The 20,294-nt window shown below is 40.3% G+C and overlaps 2 protein-coding genes across 4 annotated transcripts in view; one reads left to right on the top strand and one right to left on the bottom strand.

The window, feature by feature from the left end:
* PPTC7 (protein phosphatase targeting COQ7) overlaps nt 1-9,010 on the top strand; it is a 48,559-nt gene extending 39,549 nt beyond the window's left edge. The window contains exons 4-6 of the mRNA XM_037816991.1: nt 591-714; nt 3,708-3,837; nt 5,175-9,010. Coding sequence (XP_037672919.1) covers nt 591-714; nt 3,708-3,837; nt 5,175-5,233 — 313 coding nt within the window. The 3' untranslated portion in view covers nt 5,234-9,010. The remainder of the gene's footprint in view (nt 1-590; nt 715-3,707; nt 3,838-5,174) is intronic.
* A 1,315-nt stretch (nt 9,011-10,325) lies between these two features.
* The window catches only part of RAD9B (RAD9 checkpoint clamp component B), a 43,585-nt gene continuing 33,616 nt past the window's right edge, over nt 10,326-20,294 (bottom strand). For all 3 annotated transcript variants that reach the window (XM_037817339.1, XM_037817340.1, XM_037817341.1), the window contains one exon: nt 10,326-11,035. In XM_037817339.1, the coding sequence (XP_037673267.1) occupies nt 10,907-11,035 (129 nt within the window). In that variant the 3' untranslated portion in view covers nt 10,326-10,906. The remainder of the gene's footprint in view (nt 11,036-20,294) is intronic.

The raw sequence follows: 20,294 nt of genomic DNA, 5'->3' as shown, positions 1-20,294 counted from the left end.
CTTGAAGACCCCTGTGTGCCGGGCACATTCATGCATAAGTGCCCGGTGAATGACAGGGACTCGGAGGCGTTGGCAGGCCCAGCGCTGACTGTGCACAGCCAGAGGAGGCCATTTCTGCAGGCTGGTTGCTCTTCCCTACGGCGCTCAGCAGCCACCCCTACTATCACAGAGCCTCCTGAGAGCCAGATCTGGGCCTGCAGGGAAGCTGACAAGTGAAAAATGAGCAAGAGAGGATGGAATTTGGCTCTAGATCATTAGGAAATAAAGACTCATTTCCACTAGGATTTTAGAGGTGTGCTAGTGTCTGACTCAGAAGAGAACCCTTCCTCCTTTTTGAACCGCGTGTGACTAATCATCAGCTGCCATTTTACTTGGTCATCTCTCGTTATGCTTATGTATTTATGATTTTCAATTAATTTTTTCAAGGTTAGATATTTTAAAGTAACTGGTTTTTTATTATAGACTCCATTATTATAATGACATTTTTCTCAAAGCAACATATTGCATTGTAGCCCAGGGCCTGTAGGAAACTTTGAACTGTTTCTCTAAAGGGTTGTCTTAACTCTGCCCCTGCCCTGCTCTCGCTGCAGCCCAGATGCTGCTGACAGCACGTCTTTTGATGTCCAGTTGGGCGACATCATCCTGACGGCGACAGATGGACTCTTTGACAACATGCCTGATTATATGATCCTTCAGGAGCTGAAAAAGTTAAAGGTAATTAACTCAAAGGTTAGCCCTTAGAAACAGAGTGGCCCTCTCTGAGCAGTTGAATTTTATTGATTCAGTTGCAATGTCATGAAAAGAACTATTTTGTGAACTTGAAGAAAATAGCAATAGTTCTAATCTTTCAGCTATTGTAAATGGAAATATTTGCAGTAGGGAGAAACTTGGGCAGGAAAGGCTTCTCACCCAAGCATTTGGTAGGGTTGGACAGGTAGGAAAAGTCCAGCTGAGGAAATTTTTTGTTTTATTTTTATTTATATTTCAAGGTGTTGGCTCCTGGTAGCTTCTTCTCTGCTTATTCTTGTGACAGACCCATCAGGTGTTGAGTCAGGGAGAGACAGGAAATAGTTGTAACAGAGCCATCCAAGCATAGCAGGCTGCCTGGGGCCTTGATGTGATCTGTCACGAGGAATGAAACAGTTCAGGCTTGTCCCATACCGAAAGTGGAAGGGAGTACACCCCAGCCTTCCCATATTCTCCTGGCTTTGTCAGACTACTGTGTCTGGGGGAAAATTGGTCTTTTCCCATAAGTGTCTTTATTTCTAACCAGTGTGACTTGAGGCAAATCCGTTAAACTTTCTAAGCAATATTTTCACCTGTAAGATGGAGGGTAATAAAGGTCCTATTGGATTAACTAAGGCCATTGCATACAAAATCTTTAGCACTACCCCTGATTTATGATGTTCAATAAATATTAGGTGCTTACATGCAGCAGGCCCTGAACTGTATGTGGTGACAGAGCAGGGAGCAGAAAAGACATGGTCCCTGTCCTCTTGGAGTTTATATTTTAGTGGAAGAAAACAGACAATGCAGGGAAATAAACGTATGATATACTGTTTGTGGTAAATAATCAGAAGAAAAATACAGCAGGATGAAAGAATAGAGATTGGGGGCAAGGTGCTATTTTGGATGGATTGGTCAGGAAAGGACTCTTTCGGGAGGTGACTTTGAGGCAGAAACCTAGTATTACTTACTTATATTGAAACTATTTAGAACCATGGAATGTTAGTGGATCTCATTTTCCCATCCTCATTTTACAGTTGAGGAAATTGAAGTTAGCAAAAAACAAACAAACAAACAAAAAAATGTATGGCTCAAGATTACAGAGTTAGGAATCTTTCTTTCTGATACAAAATTCTGAAGCTATTTTTAATAGGGCACCTGGCAGCTCTTAAACAGGGAGAACAAACCTGGTTAGCAAGAGGTGTATTCCCAAACAGGAGGACTTTTGGTGCTATCAGAATCTGCCTTTTCTCTTGCTGCCCTCCTCGAGCCTGCGGAGGCCTGCTGGGCACAGGACTTCTAAAACGGCAAGTCTGTCTGGAAGGCTGTGGTCCAAGGCCATTTTTGCTGCTCCAATAAGCAGGGTCTCCAGAACCAGATGGAACACACACAGCTCTTCTTAAAGTTGAACGTGTTTATGCCTGAGATGAAACTGGACAAGAAACGTGCTTATGCGTGCAAAGCAAAAAACAACACCATGACTCCTGGTGGCAGAGCTAACAAAACCAGAGTGATGTGGGGAACGGTAACTCACGTCCATAGAAGCAGTGTATATGGTTTGTGCCAAATTCCGAAGCAGCCTTCCTGCTGAAGTCGTTAGACACAGAATCCATGTACTGCCCTGCTCCTCAAGGATTTAAACTTACTGAAAAATAAATAAATAAAATGATAGATTTGGTTATTTAAGAAACTGCCTTTTCAATCCATCCATTTTAGTAAGACTATCTTAATTTCAAAAGGGAAAAAAGAAAAAAGTAAAAATGAAAATCTGAACCTCAAGGCCCAAGGCCACACTAGCAAAGGACTTTCGGGTTGATATCTTATGCAGGCAGTACTGGTGGCCATGGTTTAGTATATATATGTGTATACATATATATATATATTTAATGCATTTTTAAATTGTGAACTTTAACATATATACATAACAGTGATAACTTTCAAAGAATGGTTTAACAAGTAGTTAGAGAACAAATTTCAGAGAATGTCATGGGTCACAATTCCTTAACTTCAGCTATTTCCATTATTGTAAAATATAACATACGTACAGAAAAGTGTTAACTTCCAATGTACAGCTCAACAAGCAATTATATAGGTAATTTCAAAAATTGTTATGGGTTACAGTTCCACAGTTTCAGTTCTCTTCTTATTATGCAATATGGAGTATATACAGAAAGGTGAAGACTTTCAAAGCACAATTCAATGAGTAGCTACAGAGCAAATTTCAAAGGATGTTATAGGGCACACTTCCACCATGTCATTTACCTCCTTCCAGCTATTCCAACACCCCAACATCTAAAAATATATATATATATTTACATAATGTTTCAGTATTCATAGACCTTTGGTTAAATCTTATCTTGTTTGTCACTACCCCTTCCTCTCATTTAATCTCTTTCTCCATCTGCAGGGGTGTCTAGGCAGTGAGCACCCTAACTTGTTCATATTGAAGGGGGTGTTGACACCATGGGGAGGGGGCTGCATCTGATTGTTCTTAAACAGGCTGTTGCCTCTGGGTTTTAGGACTTGTCTGGCATAGGAGCACTCTGGTGGATTTAAGTTTCTGAGAGATAAAACTTAGTGAATCTTTTATAGAATCTCAGGTAGGGACCTAGGTATTTGGGGACTACTGCTGGTAAGGGCATGGTGTACTGTGGCATTTGGGACGTCTAGCTGGAGCTTGCATAAGAGAAACCTCCAGGATAGCCTCTCGACTCTATTTGGGATCTCTCAGCCACTGTGACCTCTGCTTGTTAACTTTCTTTTTTCCCCCTTTTTGTCCAGTGGGCATTTTCAATCCCTCGCTGCCAGGGCCAGGTTCATTCCTGGGGGTTATGTCCCTCTGGTTTAATATTTTAATGTTTATCTGGAATAAAACATGATGGCAACTATGTAGATAAATGTTACTGTCTTCAGTGATACTTACATGCAGAAATCATATGAAGCATTACAGTAAAAATAACTCCCTCATCCTTTCATCTTAGAATTCAAACTATGAGAGTATACAGCAGGCTGCAAGAAGCATTGCTGAGCAAGCTCACGAGCTGGCCTATGACCCAAATTACATGTCACCTTTTGCACAGTTTGCATGTGACAACGGATTGAATGTGAGAGGTAAGCATTCTTTGGCAAGGTCGTAAGTGCTAATTAGGGATATGGTGTTAGTGGGATGGAGTGTTCTAGGCCGTGGGGCGAGGTGAGCTAGGGCACTGGGGCGAGACTGGTGAGTGTCCTGTCGCGGCCTCCCTGCTGTGGCTTTGAGCAAGGGCAGCAGGCTCCGCACCAGAGGGCGAGGGCGCGTGCCTGTCACCACCGTCTTTCCCCCGAGGAGGCCCTTCAGAACTGAGCTTCATGGCTGCGGAAGCAGGCGGGACCTGGAGGCCTGTTCTGCCCCCACTGAACTGCTTGGATTTGAGCCCAGAAAGCTCTGAGCTCTGCCCAGAAAGGCTGGACATTCCTAACCCTCCAGCATTCTGCCCTTCACGTGTCTGACATTTCACTTTTCCCTTCCTCTGGCTTTGTGGGACTCGCTGACAGTATCTGTCTGCCGGATTGCCACAGCAGGCTTTATAAAGGAAAGCAGCATTAAACTGTCCTTGACTGAGCGTCCTTCTGTCTCCTGAGGGACACGTAACCTTGGGAGGGCCGGGACGGCATGTAGGTGCTCGCATCCCAGCATTGGTAAAATTAGGGAGTTTCTTGCTGTTGTATTATTAGGATATGTAAAGCATTTCTTATCCCTGCAGGAAATATTAAAATAGAAAAATAGCACATGCCATAGCTATTTGCAGATTAGGATACAAGCCTACTTAGTTTCAAAACAGTGGATATGTTTGTCAAAATTAAGACTGTGGGTAGAAACATGTAACCTTGTCAGGCAGAATTTATCTTAACTATAACTAGAGTTTGTCTTTACTATGACTGATATAAACAGAGGATGTGGGTGACCATTTATAAAAATTTACATTTTTTTATACGAGAAGTTGCAGGTTTTCAGAAACATCGTGCAGAAAATACAGAGTTCCCACATATTCCCCCTCATTCACAGTTTTCCTTGTTGTTGCCACTTTGCATTATTGTGGTACCTTTGTTACACAGATGATGAAACATTGTTATAATTGTACTACTAACTGTAGTCTGTAGTTTACATTCGGGTTCACTGTGTTGTATAGATAGTTGTTTTTTTTTTTTTATTCTACTAACTGGTGGCCATTTTAACAGATCTCCAGGAAAGGTGGTTTTTTTTTTAAAGCTTCAAGTAAATGACATGTACCTTCTTGCTGTTTTTGTGTAACTCTGTCAATTTTTTTTTTCTTTTTTCTGCCAGGATATATTGACAAGCCAAAACTATCTGAAATGCAAGACTTTGTCTCCTAGTACTTACTTAGATGTACGTCTTTGATTGACTTTTCCTTTTGAAATATAGTAATACATTTCCATTCTCATTTTAGGTGGAAAGCCAGATGACATCACTGTCCTCCTTTCAATAGTGGCTGAGTATACAGACTGACTCGCCTCGATGTCACTTCCATCTCTCCCTCATCACCCCCAGCTCCCCCCTGCCACGTGTGCTGATCCTGCTGGCAGGACCACATTTCTTTGCCACTGATCTCGATGGCCAGTGATATCAGCCTTCGCCTGTCTTTCTGAGACCCAGTGAGATCTTTGTTGAGAACCACTACTGTCACTCACTTGCTCATATCTGCCAGCAGCAGCTGAAGAGAATCAGGATTTGAAGACTGGCCTCCATTGCTCACTGTCCTTTCTCATGATGGGATGGAGATTTTCAAAGCCAAAATGGCTGTTAGTTTTTAAAAAGTGTTTGGAATATTGAAAATGAGTACTGTTGGTAAAGTGAATTCAAAATGACACTGTGTAAAAGGGATTTTTAAAATCTAACACAAGTCGTATGTTATGATGCATCTGCTGGAAACATAAATTATTTGTCAAGAAGTGTTACCCATGTACTCCCTAAGCAGTCTTCGTTAGGGTGATTGGTGTGGCTTTATGTCTTCATTATAACTCCTATTTTTCAGGGGCTTATAATTCTGCTCTAAAACATTGCCCTGGGTTATGAAATCTTGATCCCAGGAGGCTTTTTTGTTACAGATTGGAAGAGAAATTCATTTTAGTTCTGTGGATACAAATGTTTTGTGCTTTTTCAAAGATGCTTACCTGTGCTCCTGTGATTAAAGTTTTGGCAGTTCATTGATTAGTCCAAACCACAGGCTGGTGGCCTGATCTGCAGGTGGGGTAGGGGGACTCCTGAACAAAAATTGTTAATGGAAACATTTCTCAAGATTGTAAAATGCCACAAAGCCTAGAAATTTCATGTTATGGCTGAAATTCCTCCCGGCTGTCTGACACGATGCTGCAGGAGCTGTAGGCCCACAGGCCTGTTGGTCACAAATGGACAGCTGTGACTTTGAATTTTCTTGGTTTTTGATGGTCATGCTCCCCATAGTCTTACTATGACCTTTTATTAGCAGCCTTGCTTTCTGTAGAGCATGCACCAGTGACTGCACGTGGGAAGAGCACCGTGTGCAGTGGGGCAGCAGCACAAAAGTCCACATGCAAAACTTCTAGTGATGATCTGACATTTGCAGTTGCCCTAAACAGAAATTTAGGGGTTTCTGAATCAAGCTTAATGTTTACAGTTTCCAAATAGCCATTTTGCAGTGTATAGTTCCTTATAAAACTACCCACCTTCAGTTTTCCTGTGATCTGCAAGTCAAACTTATTTTTAAGGTTTGTGGACAAGTTGACTGCTGTAAAGATATATATTTTTGGGTCAGTTCCTTCCTTCATTAACCTGGTGGTAGAAAAATATATATACTTAGAAATCCTTAAATTAAAGCCATGTTTTATATATAAGTCAGGTAACATTGATGTATAGATGAGAATGCAATTAAACCTGATGAGAATCTACTTGAGGAGAATATAGAAAGTCTTTTTCTCTAAAGGAGATACTTACTCCCTGGTTTATTGCATTAAAACTTATGTTTGAGGTTACCTCAACTTGTTTTAAAAGGTTTTGTTTTGTGAATTTGTACTGTATATTTGAGTAACTGTCAAGCTTTTGTTTTATTTAAAATTGTTTAACATGTACCATGTACATGTCATTACTATATTTCAATGCATCATGCTTGTAACAGGCATTTCATTTATAATAAGAATGAGTTATTCATTTGTAAGCCGTTCAGTAATTTATCTACTATTCCTAAATTGGCATAATGTTAGATATCTATTTTGAATCACCTTTAATTACATGTCAGAATGCCTTAACTACCCTAACTTGACAAAACAGAATTCTTTGATAGAGGAGATGGGGGGAGGGGGGAATGGAGGGAAACTCTGTTTTAAACAAATGAGAAATCATTGTGCTATGATGAACCACAGACACGTGAGTGGCAAGTAGCAGGGTATTTATTTTGCACAAACTATGTGCAGTCTTGGTGTATTTAAAAAGTGAAGAAAGTTGCATCCAGAAGGGTTTTGTAGAAAAGAATACATTTATACTTGGGCTGATGACTTCAGTTCTTTTGTTCGGGGTTTTTAATTATTTCTGGTCAGAGGTATGTAGCCTTATGATCTGGATATATCTGCATTAATTTTCCAATGCCTACATTTAAATGTTGGTCGGAGCAGTGCCGGTCAAGTTACTGGCTTTTGTCTGCTCTCCTTTAACCCATCAAACACAATCTTTGTTGAGCTAGATTGGTGGTGTGTTACACAACTCATTTAATCAACTTCGTCTTTTTTTTTTTTTTTTTTTTTTTTTTTTGAGAAAAAGGTGTTAGAAGTTGACAATGTGTTTGTTCCAGTGATGGTGACAATAGTGGGACAAGAATTGAATTTCACAGAGGAAGTGACTTTGGACCTGGCCTGTAGACTAGTGACATAGAATGTATTTTTTCTGTTTTGTTCTTTCCCCTGTCCTTTTTGTGTTATGCACTTAATTTTATTACTGCTGGGGGTTGGTTGAATGCTGCTTAACAAGAAGCTCTACCCCCTCTCGGTGGTCAGAGGCTGTGTGAGACCCACCCTAGAATTCCAGGCCACAGGACCCAAGCCTCCATGGGTGTGGCTGACCTATACCACTTGGTGGGTCTGATTCTGAACCAGATGTGTGTGTTAATTATATTTTAAATCAAGCAGAATAAAAACATACACATTTGCCTCATGTAATGGACTTTTATAAGAAAAGAGAAAATTTGGATTTCTAATTAACAAAATGGCAAATTATTTATCCCTCTCTGGATGCACCAAAGACCAGTAAAGTTTATAGCTTTTCCATCTATATTTATAAAGCAATACTGTATTATATAAAAAAAATATTTTTATCACATGCTTGAAATTTTTATTTGTTCTGTTTTAAAACGTGCACTCTAAACATATCAGAACCTTATTTCTTCCTATGAACTTAAGCTGTCTGCGCACAAAAAATTCTGAATGGAGATGCAGTGGAGTCCATAGGCTCTTCAAAACTGAAATGAGAATTGAGGGGGGTAGGAAACAAGTTCTTTGTACTGAATTACTGTACTGGCTTGACACGACTGATGGGTACTGAGTCACAAAAGAATCCATTCCAGGTGTGCATGTCTGGGAGTTGGACCGTGTCTAGATTAGCAACTAGAGTTCACGTTTTGCGTGATGGGAGAGTTTCCTGTCAGCTCCATTTGTTCTGGACAGACAAGTAGCTCGGAGATGGAAACCAGCTTCAGCACCACCAGCCTACCACACAAACAAGGCAGGAATGGTGGGAATTTACTGAGTCGGTTCTGAGTGTTTTGGAGATTGTAAACAAGATCGGCTAGAACTGTAAATGTTTGTGATTTGGGTGAGTTCATGGTTCCTTGTCACCTTATATCGGCTATCTTTGGTAGAAGCTACAGCATCTAATTTCCCTGGAAACTGTATCACATTCTTGCATTTAACAAGTTTTGCAATATCAAAAAACCAAGATCTACTTATTAAACTGAAAATTTGAAACAAAAAGCCTTTGGATTCTATTTGTTAAAAAAAACAACAGTAAACTTAATCCTTTGCAAAATCAAATGTCTCAACTGAAATTCAACGATGTCGATGTCAAAATTTTAATTGTTAAAGGTAGTTTGTGGCAAAGATGGCTAAATACTGAAGCAAATTTGAATTTGTGTATACTAATAAGCTGCTGCTTTCTGTTGAGACTATCATTATTTGTCTTACACAAGAGGCAGTTACCTGAATTGGATGTCTGAAATATAAATTATGCAGGAATAGTTCTGTAAATACATTTAAATAAACTGTAAAGATATTTAATAAATATAGTATTTATACTAATATGTGCACTCCTTTTAATTTCAATAGTAGCTGAAAATAGAATGTCAAAGAAGACACCAGCCCTGGACATTGAGCTTGTTGGTTTCTTTCAAGTCCTCATTGCCAAGTCTGTTAGTGAATCTAGCAGTGACTGCACTTTGTAGCTTTCATTTTCTTTTACTAGTTTATCTGCCTTGGCTCTTTTTCACCAGCTGGTTTACTACATCAGTTTAACTTCCTCAAAAATTCATCAAAATTCACTGATGCTTAAATGTAAGATACAGATGTTTTCCCAGCTGCTTTGGATCTTCCAGTTGATACAGAGTGAAGCCACAAAAAACCTGGTGTCTTTTAAATTTAGCACTTTGTATCCAAATTCTAAAATCCAAATTTTATACAGTCATTTAACAGGGTAACTGTCTTTTACGGACTGGTTCTGCCTCCAGGCTTTTACTAGTACGATGCCTTCACAACCTGGTCCCCCTGCCCATTACAGTGCACCAGAAACTTCATCTTCAGCAAGGAGCCTTACAGCTATTCTCCTGTAGACAGTTCTCTGTGCAGTCATCTTCATTTGTGATGCATATCAGAAAATCAGTGTTACTCATCAGTGTAAGCATAAGATACATAAATCCTCAGCCTGCAATGTGAAGGGATGCGGTTGAAATTATGTGGGCATTGCTAATTTCCATAAAAAGCTTGGTGAAAGCCAATTTTCATTCACTGAGGAACATCTTGGGAATGAACTTCAGTTTCTATTAGGTTATTGTGGGTAGCCATGACTCATCACTAAGCTACAAGAGCCAAATTTGTTCTGGTTTCAATTAGAACTCTGTTCACAGTTCTAAAAGCATACTGACCCACTCAGCCACCTTTGTTTATGGATTTCTCACAAAATCTAAAGCACAGTTGTTTGCCAGTTAACATTTCCCTGTGAGTTGATGGTTGCACAAAGACTTAAGGTGTTACAGAAGTCTAGTTTGTCAGGTTATAATTGACTGTAAACAGGTTTGGGAGAGGGAGAGGCACACACTTTAAGATATTACATAATGATGTCTTTGTGCTAGATTTTGTAGTTTGCTTTTGCAGGTAAGAGGCAGTTCTTAAAGGGGCAGAGCACAGCCGTTCACCCTCCACCTCGTTCTGAGCCAGCCGGGGCTGCCACACTCAGATGATTCAGAGAACCTCATGGCATCACTTCCATTAAAAAAAAAAAAAATCGCATCTGAAAAGCAGAACAATTTAAGGCTATGAAATAAAATTTTACAATATATAAAAAGACTGAAGTGAGAGAAGTGGCTATATATTTTTATTCTTTACTTTTTTTTTCCAGGAGTTATTTTACTTAAAATCTTAACAAAGTATAAACAAAAATAGACACAAAAAAAGTCATGGCATTACATGAGGAAAGGTTGCATCACTTTTACTATTCCTGAAAGCACCAAAACTCAAATTAGCAATCAAATACAGAAGATACCTCTCAACTGATCCCCAAACTTCCAAGCTATACAGATGGTCTCCAAATGGCTGCTGAAGAAAGTTCAAATGCCTTTATAAAACTGGCAAAGAAATGTTAAGCTGCAGTGTGAATATGCACTGAAGTGAAGAATTCTAACAGGCTTTTCCCCTGCACTGAAAACTACTGCCTTCCAAATAGGATAATGCATTTAAAGCAAATTATATATATTTGATAAGCTGCTATTTCTAGATATGGCTATTGTATACGACGATGTCATTTACAAGAACAGAAGCCCATTCTCCATTTCAAAGATTGACTTGGAAGTTCAAGGCAGTATCTTCATATACTAAGTGTGAAGACGTGTTTGAGGCACAAGTGAGCCGCCATAAATGGCCTGGGGGCCAACTCCGCCGCTTTTAAATGTCAGAATGTGAAGAAACCGCCATTACTTGTGTCCTCTTCACTGTCACTTGCTGTTGCCAGACTGTCAAAAGGATGGCTGAAGCGTTCTTGCTGGTCAGAAGAAACTGCTCCAAAGAACATGGAAGAAAACTGGAGGGAAAAGTTAACTGTTCTGTTTATTAATGCTCATTAAATGTCCCCAGATGACCTATTCTTTTCAGAAACTTAGCCAGTGTGGACTCCCTATCTTTGGTGATGATGCATAGAACACCCAGAACTTTCATTAATGACCCAACACATCCTAAAAAAAAAAAAAAAAAAAAATCCCTTCCCTGACTTCAAAGGCACAAGACAAACCAGTTTGGGATCAATGATCTGACTCCCCCGCTTGAACCATCAAAACTTCCACCAGAGCCGTGGGAGACGAAAGCCTGTGAGAGACAACGGGGGCCTCTGGAGGCAATCCTGGGGCGCGTGGTGCCATCTTCTCTCCCCTCGCCTAACAGAAGCTTCCGGTAAGGCCGGAGCCGGTTCCTCCCAGCCTGCCTCTGCACCCCAGCCCCTCACGCACCTCCTCTACCGGACAGGAATATCGGCATCACAATGCTTGACTGTCTCCCGTCCTTAACACACATAAATAACAGTCCGTCCCCCCCTCTCTGCTGGAGAGCTGCCTGCCCTCGCTAGCTCCGTTCTGTCCTTTCCCTACTCCAGCTCTACACCCACAAGTTCTGAAGCCCTCCCCCTCCACAGAATCAGCTCTTACTGTGGTCACCAAAAATCTCCACAACCTTAAAGCCAATGACCGTTTTCCGTCTTCATCCCACTTGATGGTCACTCAGACACTTGTTCCACCCAGCCTTTAAATCAGGGTCTTAGCCTCAGCACTAGTGACATCTGAGATCAGATAATTCTTCAGTGCGAGGGCTGCCTTGTGCTTTGGAGGATGTTTAGCAGCATCCCTGACCTTTAACCACTGGATGCCAACAGTGCACACACACGCCCTACTGTGACCTCCAAAAATGTCTCCAGAGATTGCAGATGCCCGAGGATATGACGACCCCCGGTTGAGAACTACTGCTTTAAACGATGGACAGTCCTCTGTACCCTCTCCCCCAGAGATCTGATCCATACCACTGACTAAAATTACCATCTATATGCCAGGGATTCTCAAATTTAGAATCTGAACTTCAACCCAAATTTATCCTGTCACCTACTTGATTTCTGAAACGTAACATTTCCAAAAGTGAACTAGTGATATTAGTAAAGCATCAAACCTGATTCTCCAAACCTAAATCATCCTTGACCCTCCTTTTCCCCTAGCCCCCATATGCAACCCATCACCAAGTCCTGTTGGTTCTGCCTCCTAAATTACTTGTCTCCTTTGGCCACTTCTCTCCAACTCTTAAGAAATCACCCTCTCTCAGATGCTACAACAGCCTCCTGGACTGTCAGCTTCCATCTTGCTCCACTGCACCCCAGTCTTCACACACAGCAGCTGCAGCTAAAGTTATCTTTTAAAAATTTAACTCTTAGTGGCCAGCCCTCCCTGTAAAAACTCTTTAAATATTTCAAGGCCATTTACATGGCTTACAAGACACTTCCTTCATGGTTTGGCACTTACCAGTCTCTCTAGTGTCAGCTGGTGTCACCGTCTCCTCTGGCTATGTGCTCTCCAACTACACTGGCCATCCTTTGGTTCCTGACCACCACATGCCCCTTTCCCATCACAGGGTCTTTGCAAATGCCCTCAGAACCTTCCTCCTCTGTTCAACTTATTTATCCTTTTGCGCTCAGCTCAAAAATTAGTTTCAAAGGGAAGACATCCTGACCTCCTGGCTTAGGGCAGTCCACATCTTAAATCTCTCTAAGTACCCTGAACTTTTTCTTTATTGAACTTATCACAGTGTTGTTGTTGTTGTTTTAATTATCATATATTTAGTCATTGGACTATGTGTTTGATCTATATCTTCCTATTTTACCCCCAGTCTATAATCTCAAATTTAGGAACTTCTCTTGTTTATTTTGCTCACCATTGTAACCTCCGCATCTAGGACACGTGGGTCTCAACAAGTACTTGTGGGAGTTGAATGACAGAATGAATGAATAAATGAATGAGTCCTGTTCTTGGCTCATCCTCATGTAATCAGAAGCTGAAGATGCCCTTGGCGATGTGGCAGTTCTGACAGCAGCTGTTGAACCTTTGCTCCACTGGGGAATCCCAAATTAGCTGTGATGTTGGCTCTGGTAGGCAGAGCAATGTCCTCTCAAATATGCGCACACCCTAATCCCTGGAACCTGTGAGTATGTTACATCCCGTGGTGAAGAGGAATAAGGTAGCATGTGGAATGCAGGTTGCTGATCAGCTGACCTGGACTACCCAGGTGGGCCCAGTGTAATCACAAGGGTCTTAAGTGTGAAAGAGAGGCCAAGAGTAAGTGTCGGTGTGTGCAATGTGGGAAAGGCTCGGCGTGCACAGCTAGCTTTGAAGCTAGAAAGGGACAAGCCAAGAAAATCGGGCAGCTGCCAGAATCCAGAAAAGGCAATGCAGTCCTGCTGACACCGTGATTTTAGCCCAGTGAGACCCACTTTGGACTTCTGACCTTCAAAACTGTAAGATACTAAATTTGTGTTTTTTTCAGCCACTAAGTTTGTGCTAGAGTGTTAAGCAGCCATAGGAAGCTGATACACTGGCCTTGAGCGTAACTGGAGACATAGTCTCAATTGCCTCTGAAGAGTGTAATCTTGTCTAAGGTCAAGGTCCTAAGGCTGGAAGTAACCTAAAGAGAGCATCTGTGTTTGTTCAATGTATATTGTCACACATAAATGGCTCTTAATAATGTTTATGGTGCTATATTACAGACTAGAAAGCTTAGGTTTACTTTGATCGGCCCCGAATTTGTTACTGGTTTAGGATAAATGCAATTTGCTACCCTCCCTTGGTTGTGCTTCCTCTTCAGCCTTTAAATCCATCTTGCATGGCTGGATGGTTGAGGCCTTCCCTAATGCCTGAACTTCTTTTAATGGAGAAAACTTGTGAACATCCATGCAACTGGAAATTAGCCTCAAATCCAACATGAACTGGTTAAGAAGAGACATTATTATAAAATCCTTGCTTTATAACCCCACATTTCTTCCAATTTGGTGACCCTGAGCTATGTATAACTGCTTTTTAAACTTTATTGAAAACCCACATTAGAAAAAGCTATGGATGATCACTGTTTAAACTACAGAACTACAGTAGTGCACTATCATACTTTAATTTTGAAAAACCCCTTCCCCAAAGGAAGGGGATAGAAATAAGGGGAATTGAACTGATTTCATTTTTGGAATCTTCTGATATCACTGGAGGTATTTTTAAACCTTTCTTAGGGTATCACAGACAAGGGTTGGAATTCCTGTGCCATACAGCATCCAACTTCAATTCAGATGTGTGCCAAACAGTGGCCATGTCCCAGGAATCCAGAAATTAGTAAGACCTGGGCCCTCCCTCAGTGAATGCACAGTCTACCTGGTGAGAGTGACAGGCATATCTGTTCAATTCCAGTGTGGCATTATGACTCGGTGAATGAGGTGCTCAGTATGAGAAGCCTTCAAACAGACAGTGTCATTTGAGCCCATTCTTGAAGGGTGGGTAGGAATTTGAAAGGTGAAGAAAGGAATCCCAGTATCCCAGGCTGTAGGAACAATAGCAAGAGCAAAACCAGAACACAAAAGTGTGTGCCGTGTGTTTCCACTAAGGTCAGGGACGAAGCAAGGATGCCCACTCTCCCCACAGCTCCTCAACACTGAACTCAATGCATGAGCCAAAGCAACTGGACAAAACAAATTAATTGGAGGCATTCAAGAAGAAGTAAAACTACCTCCATATAAAGATGATTGTGATATTATACTGGAAAACCTGAGAGAACTGATGTAAAACTAATTGAAACAATAAAATAATTTGGCAAGGCAGCAGGATATAAAACTAACATGCAAAAAAAATGCCTTCATATACACACAAAAAAATAGGTAGTGAGAGGACATAAGGGTAGAGAGAACCCCATTTACAATAGGAACACAACAAGATTAATTATTGATGAATGAATGTGATAACAAATGTGCAAAACCTATATGAGGAAAACTTTAAAACACTCCCGAAATTATAATAGTAGACTTGAATAAATGGGAAGACTTTGCTGGTTTTTGGACAGAATGACTTGACATTGACTTATAAATTTAAGGAAATCCAAAAAAAAAAAAAAATTCCAACAGACTTTTTCCTTAATGGAGCTTGATAAGTTGATGTTAAGTTCAAATGAAAAATAAACATTCAAGAATAGCTGAGGAAAAACTGACAAAATCTACAAAGGGAGACTAGCCCTACCAGACATTAGAACATCCTCTCAGCCTCTATAATGAAAAGTCCCAGTACTGACACAAGAGGAGAGAGACAGATCAGCAGAATAGGAAAGGAAGTCCAGAAGTAGACCCAAGTACATAAAGAAATTGAGTATATGATAAAGGGGGCACCTCAAATCCCTAGGGAAAGGTAGACTTTACAATAAAAAAAGTGCAGGGATAACTGTGTAGCCATTTTGGAAAACATCAAATTAGATCCATACCTCACATCACACACAAGTAAAAACTCCAATGCTTCAGAAGGCTAACGTAAAAGAAATGAAACCATATGAATTATAGAAGGAAACAAGGATGAATTTCTCTTTAACTTCTGTACAGGAAAAGGCTTTCTAATTATGACTCAAAATCCAGTGGCAACTGAAAAAAAAAATTACTGATAAACCTGACTACATTAAGAAAACATTTTGCATGGCAAAAAATAAATAATACTTAAAAGACAACTGATAAAACAGAAAATATTTGCAATGTAAATCACAAATAAATGGCTAACATCCCTATCTATCAAGAACTCTCAAAAACTGATAGAAAAAGAAACAAAAACCCAATAGAAAAATGGGAAAAGACAAATAATTCATGAAAAAATATAAAATGGCTTTTAAATACATGAAAAGACGTTTGACCTCGCAATTAGAAAAATGCAAATGGAAACTACACCGAGATCCCATTTCTCAACTATCAGTGTGGCACAAATTTAGAAGTATGATAACACATGCTGTTAGCCAGTCTGTGGGGAAACATTGCCTTTGAATGCAAACTGGTGGGCAGTCGGGTGGTACCTAAGAAAACTACCTAGGCGCTCCCTTCTGCACCAGCAGTCCCACTTTCAGGAGCCTACCTTGAAGGTATTCTCCAAAACGTGAGGTACATGTGATACCTTCAAAGGAGTGGATGCCCAGCCCGATGACAATTCCTGAGACACTGGGGCTTCAGAGAGAGACAAAAAATTATTGCTAGGCACAAAGCAAGAGATCAGGTAGCCTTTCAGCCTAAAAATCTGCCTCCCCAAGTCTAAGCAGCTCAAGGTTTTTATGGATTCAAACAAGGGGAGATGGGTGTTACTATTTCAATAATAAGTATATGCAGAAACAATTTACAAATGTAAAGAAGTGGAGCTATGCTGGAACTAAGCTAACCATTACAAGAGCAAGTCACTGGTTAGTTCTGAGCTGACTCAAGTTCCGTTATTATCATTAGGAGGTTGACTTTGTGACTGTAAGACTCTAAAGTTGAAAAAAAAGAAATGGATAAAGGGGTACAAGTGAGGGTCAGTCACCAGGTTTTTATAATCACAAGGTCACAAGATAAAAGCTAGATAGTTAGATATTCATTATCAAAGATCAAGGCAACTGGATTACAGTTCAACAATTTCAGGTTATTTCTTTTTAGCTATTCTAATACACTAGAAGGTAATAAGAAATATCTATATAATGATTCAGTAGTCATAATTATTTGTTAAAGCCTAACTTGTTGGTTACACATACGCGTAACAACATTATTCATTATAGCACTGTTTGTAATTTCAAAACACCAGGAGTGGTGGTGATGGAAATGCCCACATAAGAGAGCAGGAGGACTAACGATGGTACAGTCATGTGTGGAATATTATGTAGCTGTTGGGGGAAAAAAAAGAAGAACTGACATGGAGTGATTTCCAGTATATACAGTTAAGTACAAAAAGCAAAGTGCAAACAGTATTTATAGTATAACAAAGAAGGAGGAATAACAAAATATACATGTATCTGCTCACCTGTGCAAAAAGAAACACAGTAATGATGAGAAACAAATGCGACAAGATGTTGGTGGGCACCGGGTGGAAAGGATCGGGGCAGTGATACTGTCTGCCTGCGGTATCATTCTGACTTCAAGGACCTTGTTAATGGTTCAGCACTTACAATAAGCAAGTAAATAAATAGAATCTACAGGGATGGGGGGAGAACAAAAAAGGAATACAAACAAAAACAAATTAACTGTCTTAAGAATGAACAACATAACCAGACTGAAATATGACAGGGGGAAGAAAAGAACTAGCCTATGTAACTTTGAAAAACATTATTATACACACACACACACACACGAAGACTAAAGGTAGAAAGGTCTGTTCACAAAAATTGCCCTCTAGGTAGGCAATCTGCCTCTCACAGGCGCACTGGTAAGCAGTTCTGAAACAAGGTGTTCTAGGGTAGAACCATAAGTAAATATATTGTGAAAAATAAGAGCCAAGTTTCTCACTGTCGGGGAAAGGAGTTACAAATAAGCAAGGGGGAGGCCAGGTTGAACCTGGGGGTGTTGAACTGAAATTGGAGGTATCAATATGAGTTCATGTTTTTTACTATATGTATGTATAGAAATATATAGATATAAAAGAGGTAAATATGAATGTGTTTATCTGTACATGTGTTTCTTGGTTCTGTCCATCAAGGGGGCCTAGAAGCAATGAAACCCCAGTACAAAGGGCACATCTAGCACCCGGCAGCTAGTTTTACACACCATCGCCTATGAAGGGAACCAGAGTTCTCAAAGAAATGGCTGATTCCAGGGCTGGGAGATGGGTAAGCCTAGAGTACCATGAGGTTCCAGAAAATTAATGAAAGGAAGTGCTCAAAAACTGATGGGGACATGTCAAAAGGGCACAGGTGCCGACCTGAAGAAGCTCCCAATAGTCAAATTTGGGGCACTTTGAACAATGAGATAAGGATAGTAATGGATTATAACCCCTAGAATACAATAAAAATCCATGAGTACATACTGATATAAATAAATAACTGAATAACAAATCAATGGGAGAGAAAGAAAAGTCTTCCTCCCAGTGGGATATCATCTAATAAATAGAGAGAAAATGACAGAAACAGAAAAATCACAGCAATAACTATTTCAGACAAAAAGCATCAATGGATGCTGAAATTAGTAGGGAAAAAAGTCCAATGAGAAGCATGATCTTTACATAGTTTCAAAGAAGCTGCTCACAAGATACTTTCTTATTAATTACTAAAAAGAGAAAAATCATAACTTTACAGTGGAGAGACTGGCAGATAGCACTTTAACCACGTGATGGAAATTAACACCACCAGGAAAGAGACAACTCTCCGCTGTGTGCCTTCAGGTAGGCTGTATGCAGGAGAACACAACTTTGTTTTTGTTGTATTCTTGCTAAAAATGCACAGCCTCAATTTAACCATGAAGAAACATGAGAAAAATCCAAATTCAGGGGCATTCTGCTAAAGAGTTACGGCAAAGAAAGAAAAAGCAGGACTATGAAAATGTTTCAGATTAAAGGAGATGCTGTTAACCTAATGTGGGTAAAAAGTTCATGAAAAATCTTTGTACTATTTTTGCAAGTAAGTCTGCATTTTTTCTAAATGAAAAGTTAAAAAAAATGTTTTTTAAGTTTAATGTGCATGTGGACAAGTGTTGTCTGTGTGTATGTGCATAGGAAAACAGCCTAAAAAAGTAGAGTAACAAAATATTCACAGCAATTATCTCTAAATCATGGGACAGTGGATGGTTTTTATTTTCTTTTACTTATTTGTATTTTCTGATTTTTCCTCAGTGAAATGGTAATTGTACTGCTGTTACATAAAATTGTTTTGACTTTGAGGAATCTGGATGAAGGGTATATAGGAATTTTTATCCTATTTTCTCAACTTCTTTTAAGTCTGAAACTATTTCAAAATGAAAAATTAAACACAAACAACTAAATTGATGAGGTGGCTCTTGTTGCTATAGAAATGTTACTAAGTACTGGAATAACTACGGCTTTGGTCTGGTTTACAGATGAATGACTGTGTATGTCATTCATACACATAAGAAAGAATATGACCTTGCCCAAGAGAGGGTCTGGCCTTTGCCTCAGACTTCTGGGAGAAAAACCCTGGACCCTGGGAATGCCATGCCTGGTAGAAGTGCCTTTCTTTGCCTGGGGGCCCTGGGTGACACTGGATGGTCTAACAATGTGATTTAGGGCGGGGACTGCTTCAAGCAGTATCAGTCCACTTGGGGACTGATATCAACCAAGTAGGCTGTCAGTCAGTCAATCAATCATGACTAGTAAAGGAGGTAGAGGAGCCCCGATAAAAACTGAACACTGAGGCTCGGCTGAACTTCTGGCTTGGCCCTTCTCCTGTATACTGTCACCCTGACTCCATGGGGAGAAGGCAATGGAAGCTTTGCATTTGGTGCTTCTCCTGAACTCCGCCTGCACTTCTTACTTTGGCTGATTCTAATCCGTATCCTTTCTGTGTAATAAACCATAACCATGGGCAAAACAGCTTTCAGAACTTTCTGTGACTCCTTTTCAAACCCAAGGGTCAACGGGGAGTCCCCTGAACTTGCGTTTGGGCAGAAGGGAGGGCAGTCTTGGGGACTGTGCCTCAAACTTGGCAGTTGGCTAAACTCCCCTCACCGCCCTCTAACGTGCAGGGCAGACCCTGCTAATCAAGCAGAGATACAGCATTATGGTCACTCTCAACACAGCTTTCCCAACACAAATAATTGGTGTGATTGCTAAAGAGGAAACCTATTTGCCATTCCTGGCATAGGGTGTGTTGGATACAGGGCTGGGGGAAGGAAAGCAGGGCCCTTGTGAAGATTATATTGAAGATCCCAATGAAAGTCTCTAAATGCCGTTCCAAGGAGTTTTAGGCTCGTGGAGCATGCAGTGCTAAATATTACTTTCACTAATGAGGACATGACAATCTGAATAAATTTCAGAAAGGTGAAACAGAAGGAAAATGTTTTCCTGTTTCTGTTGCCTGTGAAAGGGTAAGCACAATATGTGTGACCAAAAAAACAGGAAGGGAAAATGATTTCATAAAACAAGAACACAGATTTCAGTTTTCACTATATGGCCAAACTAGTAATACATAATTTACAGACACCAGAGAATCTGAGAGCAGCCAGCCCAGAAGAGAGGAGACAGACATAGAAAAAAACAGCACGAGAAACTCCAAAATAAAAGCGGAGGATTTTTGGAGTTCTGGTGAACATAGAAAGGGGAAGGGCAGAGCTCAGG

Source organism: Choloepus didactylus, chromosome 23, assembly GCF_015220235.1.
Source record: "Choloepus didactylus isolate mChoDid1 chromosome 23, mChoDid1.pri, whole genome shotgun sequence".
Classification (NCBI taxonomy): Eukaryota; Metazoa; Chordata; class Mammalia; order Pilosa; family Megalonychidae; genus Choloepus; species Choloepus didactylus.
Note: the sequence above shows the minus strand (reverse complement) of the source record. Positions and strands in the feature narration are given on the sequence as shown.